Source organism: Charadrius vociferus, unplaced genomic scaffold, assembly GCF_000708025.1.
Source record: "Charadrius vociferus isolate BGI_N301 unplaced genomic scaffold, ASM70802v2 scaffold512, whole genome shotgun sequence".
NCBI lineage: Eukaryota > Metazoa > Chordata > Aves > Charadriiformes > Charadriidae > Charadrius > Charadrius vociferus.
In genome coordinates this window covers 869,893-885,033 of record NW_009647050.1, presented here as the reverse complement: position 1 = coordinate 885,033, position 15,141 = coordinate 869,893, and the positions used below count along the sequence as shown (strand labels likewise).

General features: G+C 57.3%; 1 protein-coding gene across 1 annotated transcript in view; it reads right to left on the bottom strand.

Moving 5' to 3' along the window:
• CELSR3 (cadherin, EGF LAG seven-pass G-type receptor 3) overlaps positions 1-13,332 on the bottom strand; it is a 43,952-nt gene extending 30,620 nt beyond the window's left edge. The window contains 3 exon segments of the mRNA XM_009895751.1: positions 1,414-2,046; positions 9,493-12,124; positions 13,273-13,332. Of these exon segments, the coding sequence (XP_009894053.1) occupies positions 1,414-2,046; positions 9,493-12,124; positions 13,273-13,332 (3,325 nt within the window).
• Positions 13,333-15,141: the final 1,809 nt, after the last annotated feature.

Here is a 15,141-nt window from a genome sequence, read left to right as displayed (position 1 = left end):
AGCTACCACTGCCTGCCCTGCAGTCCAAGCCCCTGGGCTGGATGGGATGCCAGCTCCAGCTGAAGGGGCAAGTTTGGACCCAGAATGGCATAGGAATGGGACAGGAGAGGACTGCCACAGCTGGGCTGCACAGTCCTAAGGATGGAGAGGCAAGGACAAGGCAGAGAAATCTGAGATGCTGAGAGTGCCTCCTTGGGCACTGCCACTGCACAGGCCTGGGACAGGCATGGTAGTCCTGGCTCTGGGGTGTGGAGACAGCCCAGCACCACTGAGGTCCCTTACCAATAGACATGAAAGTCTCACCCACAGCACCAGGAACCTCCTAACCCTGCCCGCAGGCTCTGACATAGGAGCAAAAGCCAAGTGGAAACTAGCCAGATGAGGGACACCAAATACCCTTGCACACTGCTGGTGTCGGTAATGGGGATGCCCCAAAGCAGCTCAGCAGTGCAGTGCAGGGGGTCTGGCAGCCCCTTTTCCTGTGCTGTCCCCACAGCACGCAGGGAACTGCTCAGCTGCAGTCCTACGCCCCAGGCCCTGCTCCCATTACTTGCTCTGTGGCATGCAAGGAGGATGAGGAGACAGCATGAAGTGACAGGGAAACGAGCTCATTAACCCTTCTGCTAATGGCTGTTCACGCTTCAAATGCCAGGGGTTAATTACCACTGACTCTGCTTATCTCACCAGGAGCCACCAACAGGAGAGCAGCTCCAAGGCAGCCATCTGCTACCATGCTCCCTCCCGGCAGAGAAGGCAAGGCAGGGGCTCCCTCCCCAGTAGCCACAGGCCATCTTCCCTCACCCCCAGGTTGCCAGTGGCCAGGCACGGGTTTCCACAGCCTGTTGGGGACTTGTGGCAACAAGGCACTGGCCAGCTCATGCATTCCCCCCATGGTTAGGACCAGATCTGCCTGAATCAGATCCCGCCTGGTGGGGCAGCTAGGCACAGTCTCCTTTTCTGTTTTGGGTGGGCAGCAGCTTACCCATGGCAGATGGGGCCAGCATGGGCTCCACACCTCTGCTGGATCAGCTGAAGACTGGCACAGGCTGAAACTAACACCTCTGAGGCTCCCAGAGCCCATTGCCCCACTGGTATGGGGCAGGGCTGAGGAACCTCCTGTGCCCCAGCCTGGCACTGTCCGGCTTGGTTGTGAAAAAGGCTGGGAGGTGGTGGCCAGGGTCCCCAGGAGCCCTTCATGCCACCTCCCTGCAAGACAGATTTCTATGGCAACCTCAGCCCTGCACATCCAGCGCCATGGAAACACGGAGAGGTGAGAGCAGAGCCAGACCTCTGCAGGCAAAGAGGGGTTCCGACACCCACCGCCCTGCTGGGAAAAGCACCCCATTATGGTGACAGCAACAACAAGGGACCCGCTCACCCGTGCCCCCATGGCCCCCAGCCCTGGGCACTCACCACTGAAGTGCTGGCGGCAAACGCACGTGTATCCTCCCTCCTTGCGGGTGCAGATCCCGCCATTTAGGCAGGGATTGGAGTAGCAGAGGTTGATCTCTGTTTCACAGTAGTCCCCGGTGAAGCCCTGTGGGCAGCGACACCGCAGGCCGGTGATGGGGTGGATGGGCCGAAAGAGGGTGGAGGGGGAGGCAATGAAAGGGGCTGAGCTGTCGAACTTGAGGACGGAGATGCACTTCATGTAGTTCTGGCAGGGCTCCCGCAGGCAGACGTTGTCGTCAAAGGGCAGCACCTCCAGCATGGAGGCGCCTGTCAGCGCCATGCGCTTCATGTACAGCTGCTCCTGCAGCTCCTCCGAGCTGAAGTACCGCCCGCCCCGTGGTGCCAGGGCCGAGAAGCTAACATTGAGCACCGTGCCACCCACGTCCGTGTCGTTCTGGATGTTGAAGATGAAGATGTCCTCCTTGGGCGTCGCGAGCACGGTGGCCACCCCTTCCAGGAAGGTGGACAGCAGGGGGGAAAGGAAGCGCTCTTGCCACATGTTCTCCAGCCGCACCGTGATGCTGTTGGCCAACATGTCCTCCGTGATGATGATCACCCGCAGGACACACTGGGCTGTCACGCTGTGGATCCCGTCTGTGGGAGGGAACAGGGACACGGTGCAGGTCTTTGCCTCCTGCTTGGAGGGTTTCCTCCGTCCCACCCTGGGGCAGAGCCCTACACCCCAGTGTGGACCCCAAAAGGCTGGAGGGGGAGCAGCCAGTGTGGCTGCATGTTCTCCCTCCCATCAGACTCTCCACTGAGATAACTCTCAGGTTTCCTCCCTGTCCTGTATCTCGGCAGCAAACTGAGCTCTCAGGAACAAAGATGCTCATGAGAACCGGGCAGAAGGAAGACCCAGCAGGAGGTTGGGTAAACACAGGAGCCCATGCCAAGGCGCGGGGTGTTTTGCTTCCCCGCTGCGCCCTGCCTGCCTCCCCGACACTGCCTTTCCCAGCTCCCTCCTCCTGCCATTTCCTTCCTCTCTCCTCCAGGGTTTCCAAGGCTTTTGTGCCGGTCTCCGTGCTTCCCCCCTTCTCACCATCTGCTCTGCATCTCTTCCTCCCTCAGCCCATCTCTGGTTTGTTTAATTCTCTTTAATCTTTATTTTCCTTGGAAACAAACTAGCTCCCCTTGGGACTCCACACCATGCAAGCAATCTCCGAGGCGTGAACACAGGAGCGTGCCCGCACACTTGGAGCGTGCCCGCCTGCTGTCTCCCAGGACCTTGGCCGTTAGCAGCATCTCAGCCCCACGTTAAGCACACTCAGGTCCCAGCAGCTCAGGCAGCACAGCACCAGCCTGGACAGGCAACGGTGCAGCTCCCATCGCAGCACCCACCCCAGCAGCTATGGGATTTGGGGGCTCCCTGCCTCACCCCACCTAGCCAGCTCCCAGAAACCCAACAGATCCTGCGACCTTGGAGGTTCATACCCTGCTGCAAATCAGGAAATACTAGCCAAGATGGGAGCTGGACAGACAGACAGATGTGCCCATGTTCCCAATTCCTCCAGGAAACCCTGCTACAAGCACAGGCAGGCACAGAGCACCCCTCTCAGCGAGACAGAGACTGTAATTACCACAGCTGGGGACCTCCCAGGCAGCACACCCCATACCTTGCTCAGATAAAACTTCCACCAGGCCCTTCCAGAGCACAATTGTCCCAGCCCATTCCCCATCCTCGCCGCTTCACACTGCCCCAGTGCAAGCTGCCTGGCCCTTTGCTGGGGCTGTCGCTCTTCCCCCTCTCTGCCCAGGCAGAAGTTCGGGCAGTGGTTTTATTTTTCAGCCATTAACTCTCCTTTCCATGTGATCCCAGTGAATGGCTTTGCCAGGAGGTACCCCACAAAGCAGCCTGCCAACGTTCCCCTTGCTCAGGCCACTCCGGGCACCTTTGCTAGCAGCTTTGGCTGGGACACGCAGTGGGGAGAAGCCTGCCTGCTGCTCCAGGACACCTCCTTTCTCCCAGTCCCCCTCCTTCTGGGCCCTCTGCCCTCAGCACAGGCTCCGGCAGGCAGAGCCAAACTGCAGCATGGCAAAGCATAGGAACATAGGAAGTTCCATCTTAACATGAGGAGGAACTTCTTTACTTTGAGGGTGGCAGAGCACTGGCACGGGCTGCCCAGAGTGGTTGTGGAGTCTCCCACACTGGAGACATTCAAAACCCGCCTGGATGCCATCCTGTGCAACTGCTGTAGGTGACCCTTCTCTGGCAGGGGGGTTGGACTAGGTGATCTCCAGAGGTCCCTTCCAACCCTGACCATTCTGTGAAAGCAGGCACCGCACCAACCTCTTGTGGCCCCAGAAACGGCTCATCAAGAACCTCACTGCTCCTGGTGAAATGGGGAGATCTGTCTTCCAGCCCATTGCCAGCACCCCAATACTGGTGCCCCCCATGGGCACCAGCTGCACACAGCTGTCACAGCTCCCACCCCACATCCACCCGCGAGTGCCAACCCCCCACATTTCCTCGGAAACCTGGCTCTCCATCATCATACCAAGACAACATTTACATCAGCACATCTCGACAGTGACTTCCAGGAGTTTCCCTGGGTGCCAAATCTTGCTGTAACATCCCCTACACGTGACCAATGAGTGGCAAAAGCAAGCCACCCCCTTCCCCGGGGGACATCGGGTTCGGCTGCCTGTGCCTCCCTGCAGGCAAGGGCACCCAAATGATGGGCAAGGAGCCTTGTGGGCTATAACCAAGCACACTGGCATGACCACCCCATTAGAAAGACCCTGCACCAAAGGTGCCATGGTCCGGTCTAGCCTGTGGTGGCCCCGGAGGGACCACAGTGCATTACTGGTGTGAACACAGGAGAGCTGCTCGTTTACCCACGCTTCTATCTCTGCACATCTCTCGGTCTTGGTATGACACCACCCTGTGCTGTTCAGAGCAGGGAAGGGACCCACAGTCTTCAAGGTGAGGTTGGAACTCGAAGATCTTCAAGGTCCTTTCCGACCTAAACCATTCTATGATCCTCAGCCGTCTGAGGCCCCAGCACACCCCCGTGCTGCCACACCTCCCCTGCCTGACCTTCCAAGCCAGACGTAACTGCATGGCACATCTCCCGCACGCAGATGGAACCTGGGCAGCTGCTCAAATGAGCGCCGCTACCAGAAGGCACAGGACAGACTAATGGACCAGACCATTGCCAGTAGGCAGTCCTGGACAGCCCGTGACCAGGCCATGTGTGAAACAAGCCTGGCAAACTTAGCTAGACCCTGCTCAACACTGCTTCACCTCCTGCAACCCAGTGCAAGGTGGCACGAGGGGCAGCAGGCTTCCCAGCACCCCGGTCAGCCCCTGCCCCGATCAGGACCAGGGGTGTAAATGCCAGCCCCCCATCCCCCACCTGCGCCCCAGCTCCAAGCCTCATGTGCAAAGCTGCCTTTACCGTTCCTCTCTTCCCATGGCTGCTGTGCTGCAAAGCCTTTTGATTTCCCTCAGCCCCGTTTGAAGTTTGCAGTGCCGGAGGATTTAAAGATTGAAACGTCTCCCTTTTTTCCCCTCTCTCTCTTCTACTCTTCAGAAGGTGAAAGCTTTCTGGCGACCCTGCAAATTCCTGCGCAAGCACCAGCCTTCATGCCGGGGCTGGTGCTGTGGAGATAAGGCTCGCACCGGGCTGGGCGAGCAGCGGTGCCAGTACAGTCACCCAGGAGCTAATCTCCTGGAGGAACGGGGGGGGGGCTGCTTCTCTCTGAAATCAAACTGCTCCGGCCCCATATGGAAGCAAGGTGAGAAACCACCCCTGTGTGTGACACCCTGCCAGCTCTGACATGGAGGGCAGCATGAGCAACGGTTACCAAACAGCTCCATCCAGCACCTGGCTGGATGTGCCAAGGGATTTAGATGTGCCTGTGCTCAGTGCAAGGAACCAGCGTTATCATTTGCATTCCCTGAGGCACCTTCTCTCTGCAAGAGGCTCAAGGGCTGCCCCGAGGAGGTGGAGAGAGGGGAAAGCCACAAGCATGGCTCAGCCATGCTTGGCGTAGGGTGCCCCCCAAGCCACCAGCAGCCTGGCATCCCTCCCTGATGGACCACCTGGTGAGGCAGCACCCCAGGATGCCACCGCTTTGACACCAGCTCCCTTCTCTTTGTCCCCGCTCCCTCTCCTCTCCCTTTGTCCCCTCCTCGCAGTTTGCCTCCCTGGCCAAGGCCAGCAAGAGCTCGGTTCGAGCCAAGCTGCCTCCCGCTCTCCTCTCTCCAGCTCATGGTTCACCCAGAAGCAGCCGTGAGGCCTGAGGAACAGCTCTCGCTCTCCCTGAGGGCCGCTCAGTGCCCAGCAACAGGCAGGCAGACGTCTGCCTGATTTATGGCTGTTATTAGGCCTTGGCTGATGCGATGCTGAGTCCTGGGGCAGGCTGGAGTCCAGCAACGCCTCTGAGGAGCACGGAGGCTGTGGCCGGGGAAGAAGGCAGGCTGCAGGGTGACTGATGCCTTCGGCATTGCCCAGCCCACAGCAGGAAAGCCCAAGCACCCCTTTCCCGGTTCCCCGCAGCAATGCGGGGCGAGTCCTGGCCCCACAGCCCTCTCCGGTAAGCTCCCCCATAACATGCTGTCCCACCTCAGCATCACACCCAGGGCTGCCTCCCCCTCAGCTCCGTCCAAGGGAAAGCAGATGGTTAAGAGAATGACCCGCTGCAAATGGGAGGGGAAAAAAAAAAAAAAAGCTACCAAAAGAAAGCCCAAAGCTGGCTGGAGGCACTGACCCCCCTGGGAGGCATTTTAATCACGAATGCTCAGCCTTTCTGATTAAATCCTGTGGCTGGAGAGCTGGTGCCTGGTGAATATTCATGCAGCAGAATGAGGAGCCCTGGAAACATGCCTACAGGGAAAGGAGCAGAGGGAAGGGACCGAGGCTCTAACCCGCACGCTGGGCAGCAACGGGGTCATCGTCATCGTGTTTGCACTTCCAAGACTGGCAATTACCAGCTTCAAAAGCAGCGAAGCTACAGAAAGAAGAGCTCTGGCTGGACAGTGGGGTGGGCAGCAGACTCCTCCTGGGGGGCTATGCCGTCAGCCTGGAATGGAGCTCCAGGCCTGCACTGGCAAGCTTTTGTGGGGAGCAGGGCTGTGGACCACTGCCCAACAATCTCCTGGGTCTGCCAGGGTGACAGCTCGTCTCTCCTGTCCCCCCCGTGCTGCCAGAGGCTCTCCGCACCCCTGGGCAGCGCCCCAGTCCACCGTGCGGCACATGGCATGGGCTCCAAGAGCCTTGGAGTCACTAGCAGAGGTTCCCCTTCCCCTACAGCAAACATTTTGGTCTTCAGCCTCCCAGGGAGCTCCAGGGATCGGGAAGAAGGCAGCTCAGCTCAAACAGCCTCCCTGACCCAGGAGGGGACACACCCCTGTCCTTCATTTTGGGGGACCGGGAGCTCAGAGATAGGCTCCAGTGCATCACCACCTGTCCTCTTCTGAATGGCAGAGCCAATGTCCGAGAGAGCAAAAGCCACCACTCTGACCGCAACACCCTGAGCGGTCACCCCAGAGATGGCAAACGCTCTGTGGGGACAGACAGGGGTTGTCCAAATCTGTCCACATTTGCAGCTGAGGAGCAGTAAAACGCCTTCAGATGGAGAAGCTAGGAAAGGATGGGTATGGGTATGGGTAAGGTGAACGTTCCTCACCACTTCTGAAGGGTTTTGGCAGACTTTTCAGGTTTTTGATGACACTTGACAAGTTATGAGATCTCAGAATTAAATCAGACTCCCCTCGCCCAGCACAGAGTATGAATGTCAATCTCCTGGTAGCTCAAAAGACAGAGACTAAAATACAATCACCAAGAAGACTCCAAAAAATCCTTAATTCTCCCACCCTAACTTTCTGGTCAGCACCTCCAGCTGTGATGGACCTACCAGGGGAGGAAGCTCCTGAGGTTGGGCTCCTCAAGAGAGGAGAGATATGCTAGTTGGGAAAGGGCAGGGCAGCCCTGGGACCCTCACCTGGCTTGAAAAGATGGCTCTGATGTATTCAGACATAGGAGTTAGGACAAATGTGCTCAAGGTGGGTCTTCCCTGCCAGGCTGAGATTTTAGGTGAGACATCTTGGACAAATGATGCTTGTGATGGCCCAAGTCTTCCCTGCCTCCTACAAGGGGCTGAGCTGAGAACACACACAGCTCACAGGCAGGCAGAAGGGCCCCTTGCCCTGTGTTTTAGGGGCATCCAGCCTCCCTCAAAGGGACTGTAAAGCTCACAGGCAGGGAAGCCGATCCCTCCTCAGATGCTGACCCTTGGGGCACCCACCTCGGCGCTATTCTTGCCTTCCTGCAGAAGAAAGGTGCTCCAGTGCGGTGTCAAACCTGGGCAAACAATGCAGCCAGGTCTGATCATCCCAACCGCCAGCTCTGCAAACCCACCCGCTCACCCTCCCCCTGCACACAGCGACAGCATGGGGCCGACGGGGCTGCCAGCGCGGTGGGGGGCTTCGAACAATAAAGGCGGAAAAACCAAACCAGACCAAACCAAACCTCCACAGCCAATATCAAAGCCAACAAAAGGCCCGTTTTCCAGTGTTTTGCTTCCCTCCCCGGTACAGCTCTTCCCCTTCCATCTTCTCCCCTCCTTCACGAGCGCACCTCTCCCAGTCTCCCTTCCCACTGGAGGATGACGACACTCTAATTGCAAGGGCCCCCTCGCCGCGAGGCGGCTCGATGCAGGACTTCGGGACGTGATTGTCTCCTGCCTTTGTGCAGGGTTAAGTGTGCGAGGAGGCAGGGCTTGCATAAACACACTCAGGCAGAAGCTGGAAAGGTCAAAACTACCCCCCATCTCCAGCGATGGGCATGTGTGCGCCTGCACCCGATCTCAGCCAACCCCGCGGTTACAATTAACCCCCAAAGAGCCCCAACCCACCCACGGGCTGGTATTGGCCATGCAGGATTGCCTTGAAGAGGTCTCCTCTTAAAGCCCTCGCTCCATCTTTTGAAAGAAATCCTCCCCTCACTGAACAAGCCGGGTAGAGAAAGGGAGAGGGTGAAAAGGGAGGGCAGCTGGCAGCCGACAGTCAGAGGAGCATCACGATTTAATATACGACTCCCCAGGCACTCTCGGTAATTCGGTGCTTGGCCCCTCCAAAAAGGGCTTTTACCCTCCGTCCCCCAGAGCCGTTCCTCGGTTCAGTAACGGACGGATGCCTCCATTTCAGATCATCCATCCGCAAGCAAAGAAAGGCTGATGGTGAAGGCAAAGCTCGGGCAGCAAGGAGCTCCAGGTCCAAACCCTGCTTACTCACAGACAAGCTCCTAGGTCCACCTTTGCCCTGCCCTCAGCTTGGCCGGAGGGGACCCCAACACTCCCCAAGGCCACCCCAGCAGATACCACTAGCATCTGCATTTGGATACTCCGGCAACACACACGACGTGAGAGTTTTAAGCACTGTGCTCCAAGGTTTGTTACAGCTGTCCACTGCAACACTAAGTTGACTGCAGAAAGGTGGTACCAGGTTTTAGAAACGCACCAGAAAGCGCAGGTGTCGGCAGGTGCCACAGCCAGAACCCGGACTGAAGTGTTTGCTACCAGCAGACAGGTATTGGTGTGGAGAGAGCCCTCTTACCGAGTTCAAGCCCTCCCTCCCAAGCACAGCCACGGAAGCGCTCAGTCCCGGCAGAGAGAAGAGACTCCCGGGCTCGGGAGCGAAGCAGCCTGCCAGCCCCTGGGCTGGTGGCTCGGCCACCCTGGGAACCAGCTGCTTGCCCAGCCAGAACCCTACAGTGCACGTCACAGCCTTGCTGGTGACAGCACCTCCAAAGGTGTCTCACTAGCAGCTACAAGCGATCCTCACAGCTGAGTAACGATGCTTTGTTCTTGCAGACCACCTCTGGCCTTGGCCCCCTTACACGGCACTCCCCTGCAGCGTGCCCCCCCTGCCACCCTTCCCAGCCCCTCCAGTATTTCCTGATGGGAAGCGACTCCCAATTCAAATCTTGTTGCCAGTCCCCAACCCATCCCCTTGATGCGGAACAGGCTGCCCGAGGGGGACCACACAGAACCCCCCAAAGACAACGCACTAAAGGTTTAATGATTTTCACACCCTACCTGTGACGGTCACCAGCATGGAGGCCACAAGTGGACGGTTGTTGTCCAGCTTACGGCTCAGCCTCAGCTCCCCGCTGGATTGATTTACAATCAACAAGTGCAGTTCATTTCCCCGCTCAAAGGTGTAGAAGAGGCGGTCGGACACATCTGGGTCATAAGCTGGGACCTTCCCTATGACCCCCGAGGGGAAGGTGTTTGATTTATTGGACACATAGTTATTGAACAGTATCTGGAAGTTCTTGAGAATGGGGCTGTTGTCATTCTGGTCAATGAGTCTGATGTGGACCGTGGCTCTGCTGACCAGTGGGGCAGAGGTGGCTTGCACTACAATCACATACTCGGGTTTTGTCTCATAATCCAGGTCTATCAAAGCTGTGAGCTCCCCAGAAAAGATGTCCATCTGGAATATCTCGGGGATGTTGCCTTCTACAATTTGGTACATAATCTGGGCATTGGGTCCCTCATCCGGATCGACGGCTGTGATTTGGGCCACGACAGAGCCTACAATGCTGTTCTCCTTTACCAGGACCTCAAACTCTTCAGCGGGAAAGACAGGGGCGTTGTCATTCACATCCTGAATGGTAACCTGGATATGGACAGGAGTTCGCTGAGGAGGGATGCCCCTGTCAACAGCATATGCAGTCAGCTCGTAGACGGGAACGTTCTCACGGTCCAGCCTGCGGACAGTGCGAATGATCCCCGAGGTGGGCTCTATGGTGAAGTCTCCATCCCCATCCTCTCCGTTCTGGAAGGTGTACTGCACTCGCCCATTGGTGTGGGCATCCCGGTCAGTAGCAGAGATCTGGAGCACGCTGGTGAAGGGAGGTGCATCCTCAGAGATCATGCCCTGGTAATGAGGGCTGACGAACTGGGGGGCGTTGTCATTAACATCATTCACCATAATTTCAACATAGGTGGTGTCCGCTTTCTGGGGAATCCCATTGTCCTTGGCAGTGATAGCCAACGTGTAGGTGACCTGGTCCTCATAGTCCAATTCTGCCTGGAGAGTGATGGCTCCAGAGTCTGGATCGATGCGAAACTGAGGGACGTTGTCTTCTAGGTAGTATGTGATGCGGGCGTTTTCCCCCACGTCATCGTCTGTGGCGCTGATCACCACCGCAGTGCTGCCCACAGGCCGGTCCTCATTGATGCTCACAGAGTAGTGGGCACTCTGGAACATGGGCCGGTGCGTGTTGGCATCAGTGATGTTGATGTGAACATGGCAGTTGTCACGCAGGGTGCGGTCGGAGGCCGTCACAGTGAGCACGTAGCGCCTCTCCTGCTTGTAGTCCAGCGGCAAAGAGAGAGTGATGAGCCCCATCCCACCTTGTGTGCTGATGGAGAAGCGGTTCCGCGTGTTGCCTCCCGTGATCTGGTAGGTGATGGCACTGTTCACGTCCCGGTCGATCGCTGTGACGCTGAGGACGCTGGTCCCCACGGCTGCGTCCTCATTCAGGCGGATGAAGTACTCCTTCTGGGTAAACTCGGGACGGTTGTCGTTGACATCCATGACAGTGATAGTGACACTGGCAGAGGCAGACAAAGATGGAGAGCCATGGTCTCGAGCCTCTACCCCAAAAAAGTAGTGCTCAACCGACTCCCGGTCCAAGGGCCCACTGACCGTGATCCACCCCGTGGCACTGTTCACCACAAAGGGCGTGTCGGCTGAGATCCCCGTCAGTTTGTACTCCAGGCGCGAGTTCTCACCGTAGTCCGCGTCCACAGCCTGGATGTGGATGACGGAGTGGCCAAGGGGAGCGTTCTCCAGGACGGAGATCTGGAAAGGGGTGCTGACAAAGATGGGGGCATGGTCGTTGATGTCCACTACCTGGATGCTGACCATGCCGGTGTTGTTAGATAGTGGAGGGCGCCCTGCATCCTGAGCCCGGATCCTCAGGGCATACTCCCGCTCCACCTCAAAATCCAGCGGGGCCACCACCTGTATCTCCCCAGTGATGCTGTCGATGGAGAAATGGCCCCGGCTGTTCCCGCTGATGATGTTGTAGTGGACCAGCGCATTGTTGTCTTTGTCCAGGTCCGTGGCGGTGACACGCAGGATCTCAGTGTGGGGCCGTATGTCCTCCCTCACCTGGACGATGTAGCGCTTCTCGCTGAACTGAGGGGTGTTGTCATTCTCGTCAAGGACCGTGATGTAGACCTTGACCGTGGCAGAACGGGGCCCCGGCTCCCTCCCCTGGTCGTTGGCCTCCACCACCAAGGAGTATCTCTCCATCTTCTCCCTGTCTACCGGCCCGCTGGTGGTGATGAGGCCGGAGCGGGGGTCAATCTCGAAGACGGCGTGGGCAGCCCGCTCGTTGACGAAGCGGTAGCGAATGTTGGCATTGGGCGGGGAGTCGACATCGGTGGCCCGCAGCTGCAGGATGGGGTATCCCTCCTCCACGTTCTCCCGGATGGTCTCCCGGTACTCGCCCTGCTCAAAGACCGGGTCGTGGTCGTTGCGGTCGCCCACGGCGATGGCCACCATGGTGGTGGCGGAAAGCCGCGGCGCCCCGTGGTCGGCGGCCGTCACGCGGAAGTAGTGGAGCTCCATGCTCTCCCGGTCGAGGGCCTGCGTGGTGGTGATGAGCCCGGCCCGCGGGTCGATGCTGAAGAGCTCCCACTTCTGGCCCAACTCTTAGGAAGCGCAAAACCATGCAAGCAAACGAACAAACAAAAATAAATGCCCTCATAGCAAGACACTTCAGGCAAAGTCAGTCTGAGATTCTACAGGAAGGTCTACTTGAAGCTCTTTGTCCTTGGCTTTGAAGCTAGACCGTGTCCCTGCTATAGATGTTGCTAGTACAGTGCGTGTGACTGTTTCCCCTAGAGTAGACCATGCCCCTGGCTAACTATGGGTGGCATGAGGGGAAGTTGCTTTCTCCATGCCTTCTGCCCCTGATGATGGAGGTGCGCTTTCCTTTGTACCCCAATACACTGGCTCAAAGGTCACAAGCGCCACTGGAGTGATGATGCAGTGGTAGCATCGTCTTCCCCTGCACTATTTGTTAAGGGTCTCACCTCTGCAGCTGGGCTCAAGTCTTCCAACTAGCTCTTCTTTCATTGTGCTTCTTTATGCCTTCCTCTTCTTTAGGTCAGTAAAAGCTGGTTTGTTGGAGGTATGTTTCTTATTAGGAAGGTTTTTGTGGTCCAGAACGGCCTGTCATTTCTTTTTCTTCCTGTGAGTGAAACAAATTTAGAAAGTTTGGGTTTCATTCAGTTGTAGAACAAAAACAAATATAAAAAAAACCTCACAAAAGATGGGCTTGTTCACTGATATAATCACAGCACAGCCCCTATGGCAGGACCCAAACCAGTTTCTATCACATTAATGTTTGCATGGCTATTATGAAGGACGAGGTTCAAGACTGTGACAAGACACACAAAGGAATGTAGAAGTTTCCAAAAAATCACTTAATATGGACATCTCATTCTTTAATCTCCTGAAAATTAATAAAAGCTTTCCCATTTAGACTGCTGGAGAATCTGGAAAAAGTATGTTTGACTGTTAATTAGTATGCATGAAGTTATAAATTAGCAGTCTCTCCTGCAGTAAAAACCATGTTACAATCATCATGGAGCCTGAGCAAGCCCTCGCATCACTCTGTCTGTATTTAGTACAGGTTTAGCGACATCAGCTTAATCTCTGGCTCTGCCAAAGCAGGTCTCCACTGGAGAACGTTACTGCTACTCTTCACAGTGCTTTGGACTATCTGGGTGTGCCCATAGCAGTGTTGCCGGCCCCGAAGTCCTGCCCAGTGCCGCGGGGATGCTTGCCCGCACCTTGGGCAGGGGGACCTGGAGTGTACCAGCCGGAAGCAGAGCTTGTCTGGCGGCGGTCATGCGGCCTATGGACGCCGACGACCCTCACCGTGCACTGACACCACTGCTGCGGCACTGCTGATGCTCCGGGCAGCAAGCGGGGTCCTTGCGAACCACCCATTTTTCCAAGGAAAATTCATTTTGGGGCCCTTGCATCGGGATGGTTCATTAGCGCATCAGCCTTGCAACTTAGCTGTTGGTTTGATCTCAATCAACTAATATCGCAGCCTAATCCACTGAAGCTTGTAATAGGCTTAGGAATAACAGGGGTTTACGTCCTCTTTAGTGTTCAGTGCGCTGCGGTGGGGGGAACATCCTCGGCCACGTCCTGTTGGAGAAGAGGAGCCCGAGGCATGGCGGCTGGGTCGCGTGCTAGGGAAGAAAAAGCCGTGCCAGGGAGGAAAACAGAGTAAATTTGGGAGATAAGGGGAATTTGGGATGGGGTTGGAAAGGGCCGGGAGTACACAGGACGCACAGTGTGCCCATGCACATCCCAGCTCCAAGGGGGCTGCAAGACCCCTCCATGCCGCTGTGCTGGGCGGGCTGCGGTTCAGTGTGGGTGGGCTGGGGAGCAGGGGGACCCCTGTGCCAACACCGCAGGCAGGCTGGGCACCGCCGGCACCCCGTGTGCAGCCCCTACATAGCTCCCAAAAAAAGACGCATGAGTTAACAGCGGGATGGGTTCACACCAGGGATGGGGCTCCTCTGCTCCCTCGGCCCTCGCTCCCAGCGCCGCGGGAGCCGTGCGCACTCTCTGACGCTCCTGGGGAACCGAAAATGCTCCCACCCCACGCGAAGCCTAACGAGGCAGTGCAAGGTCCCACGGTTCCCTGGCAGAAATTTGAGTGACTGCTTTGGACAGTGCAGGCCATCTGCACAGCGAAGAGAAGGTCAGAGGAGATGTGTTGACCCCTGGGCACAGCGGGTCTGGGGAGGCCGAGGGGGTCCAGCCATCGCTGCCACGGGGGTGCCCTCTGCACCAGCTGCATCCCACGTGCTGCTGCCGCAGTGCTGGATCCTGGCATCACCAGTGCTTTGCCTCTCCCCAGTGCCCCATGTTCCTGTGCTCCCCCACCAACCACGACCACCACCAGCTCTCACCCAGCTTCGGTTCCACCGATGGTGACAGATGGTCCCCTATCAATTATTGTTAGTGTAAATGAGGGGGTGGGAAGAGTGCATGCTGCCCACTGATTCGGGCTTTGACTGCAAGCAGGCTCCCACTCCTGGGGTGGAAACTAAACGAACACAAAGCCGGGTCTGCAACACGTCCAGCAGGTCCCCAAAACCACCGTGCACCATCCTCATGGCCCGTGGCTCTCTCTGCGGGGCTGGTGCCTCCTTTCCACCACCATCACCCACACAGAAGCCAAGGCCTGGCCGGCACCCGGGCAGGGGCAGGGTGGGCAGAGCAGGCAGGGCTTGTCCTCACCTCGGTGCCTGGGCTGAGCACGTTTCAGGACCACCATGGCAAATACCAAGCAGGCCAGGCCCTAAAGCGGTGGCTAGCGCAGCTCGGCACGTGCCGGAGAGAAGTTCCCATGGCGCTTACACAACGCTGAGGGCTGACACCTGGTGGGTGTGGATTTCTAAGCCTCCGGAGAAGCTGGCATGTTAATTTATAAACTCCGTAGGACTCCTAAACATCGGTAATCAGCTATGATTAACTCCTCAGACACCACAAAATGCCTCTGGCTTGGCTAGTCCAGCACCAGCACTGACGGGGCTGTGGCGATGGCAGCCAGGTGCATGCGTGCCCTGGGGGGATGCATGTTTTCCCCCTCCAAGCACCCACCCGAGCCCTCCGGACGCCGTTAGGATAATGCCAGA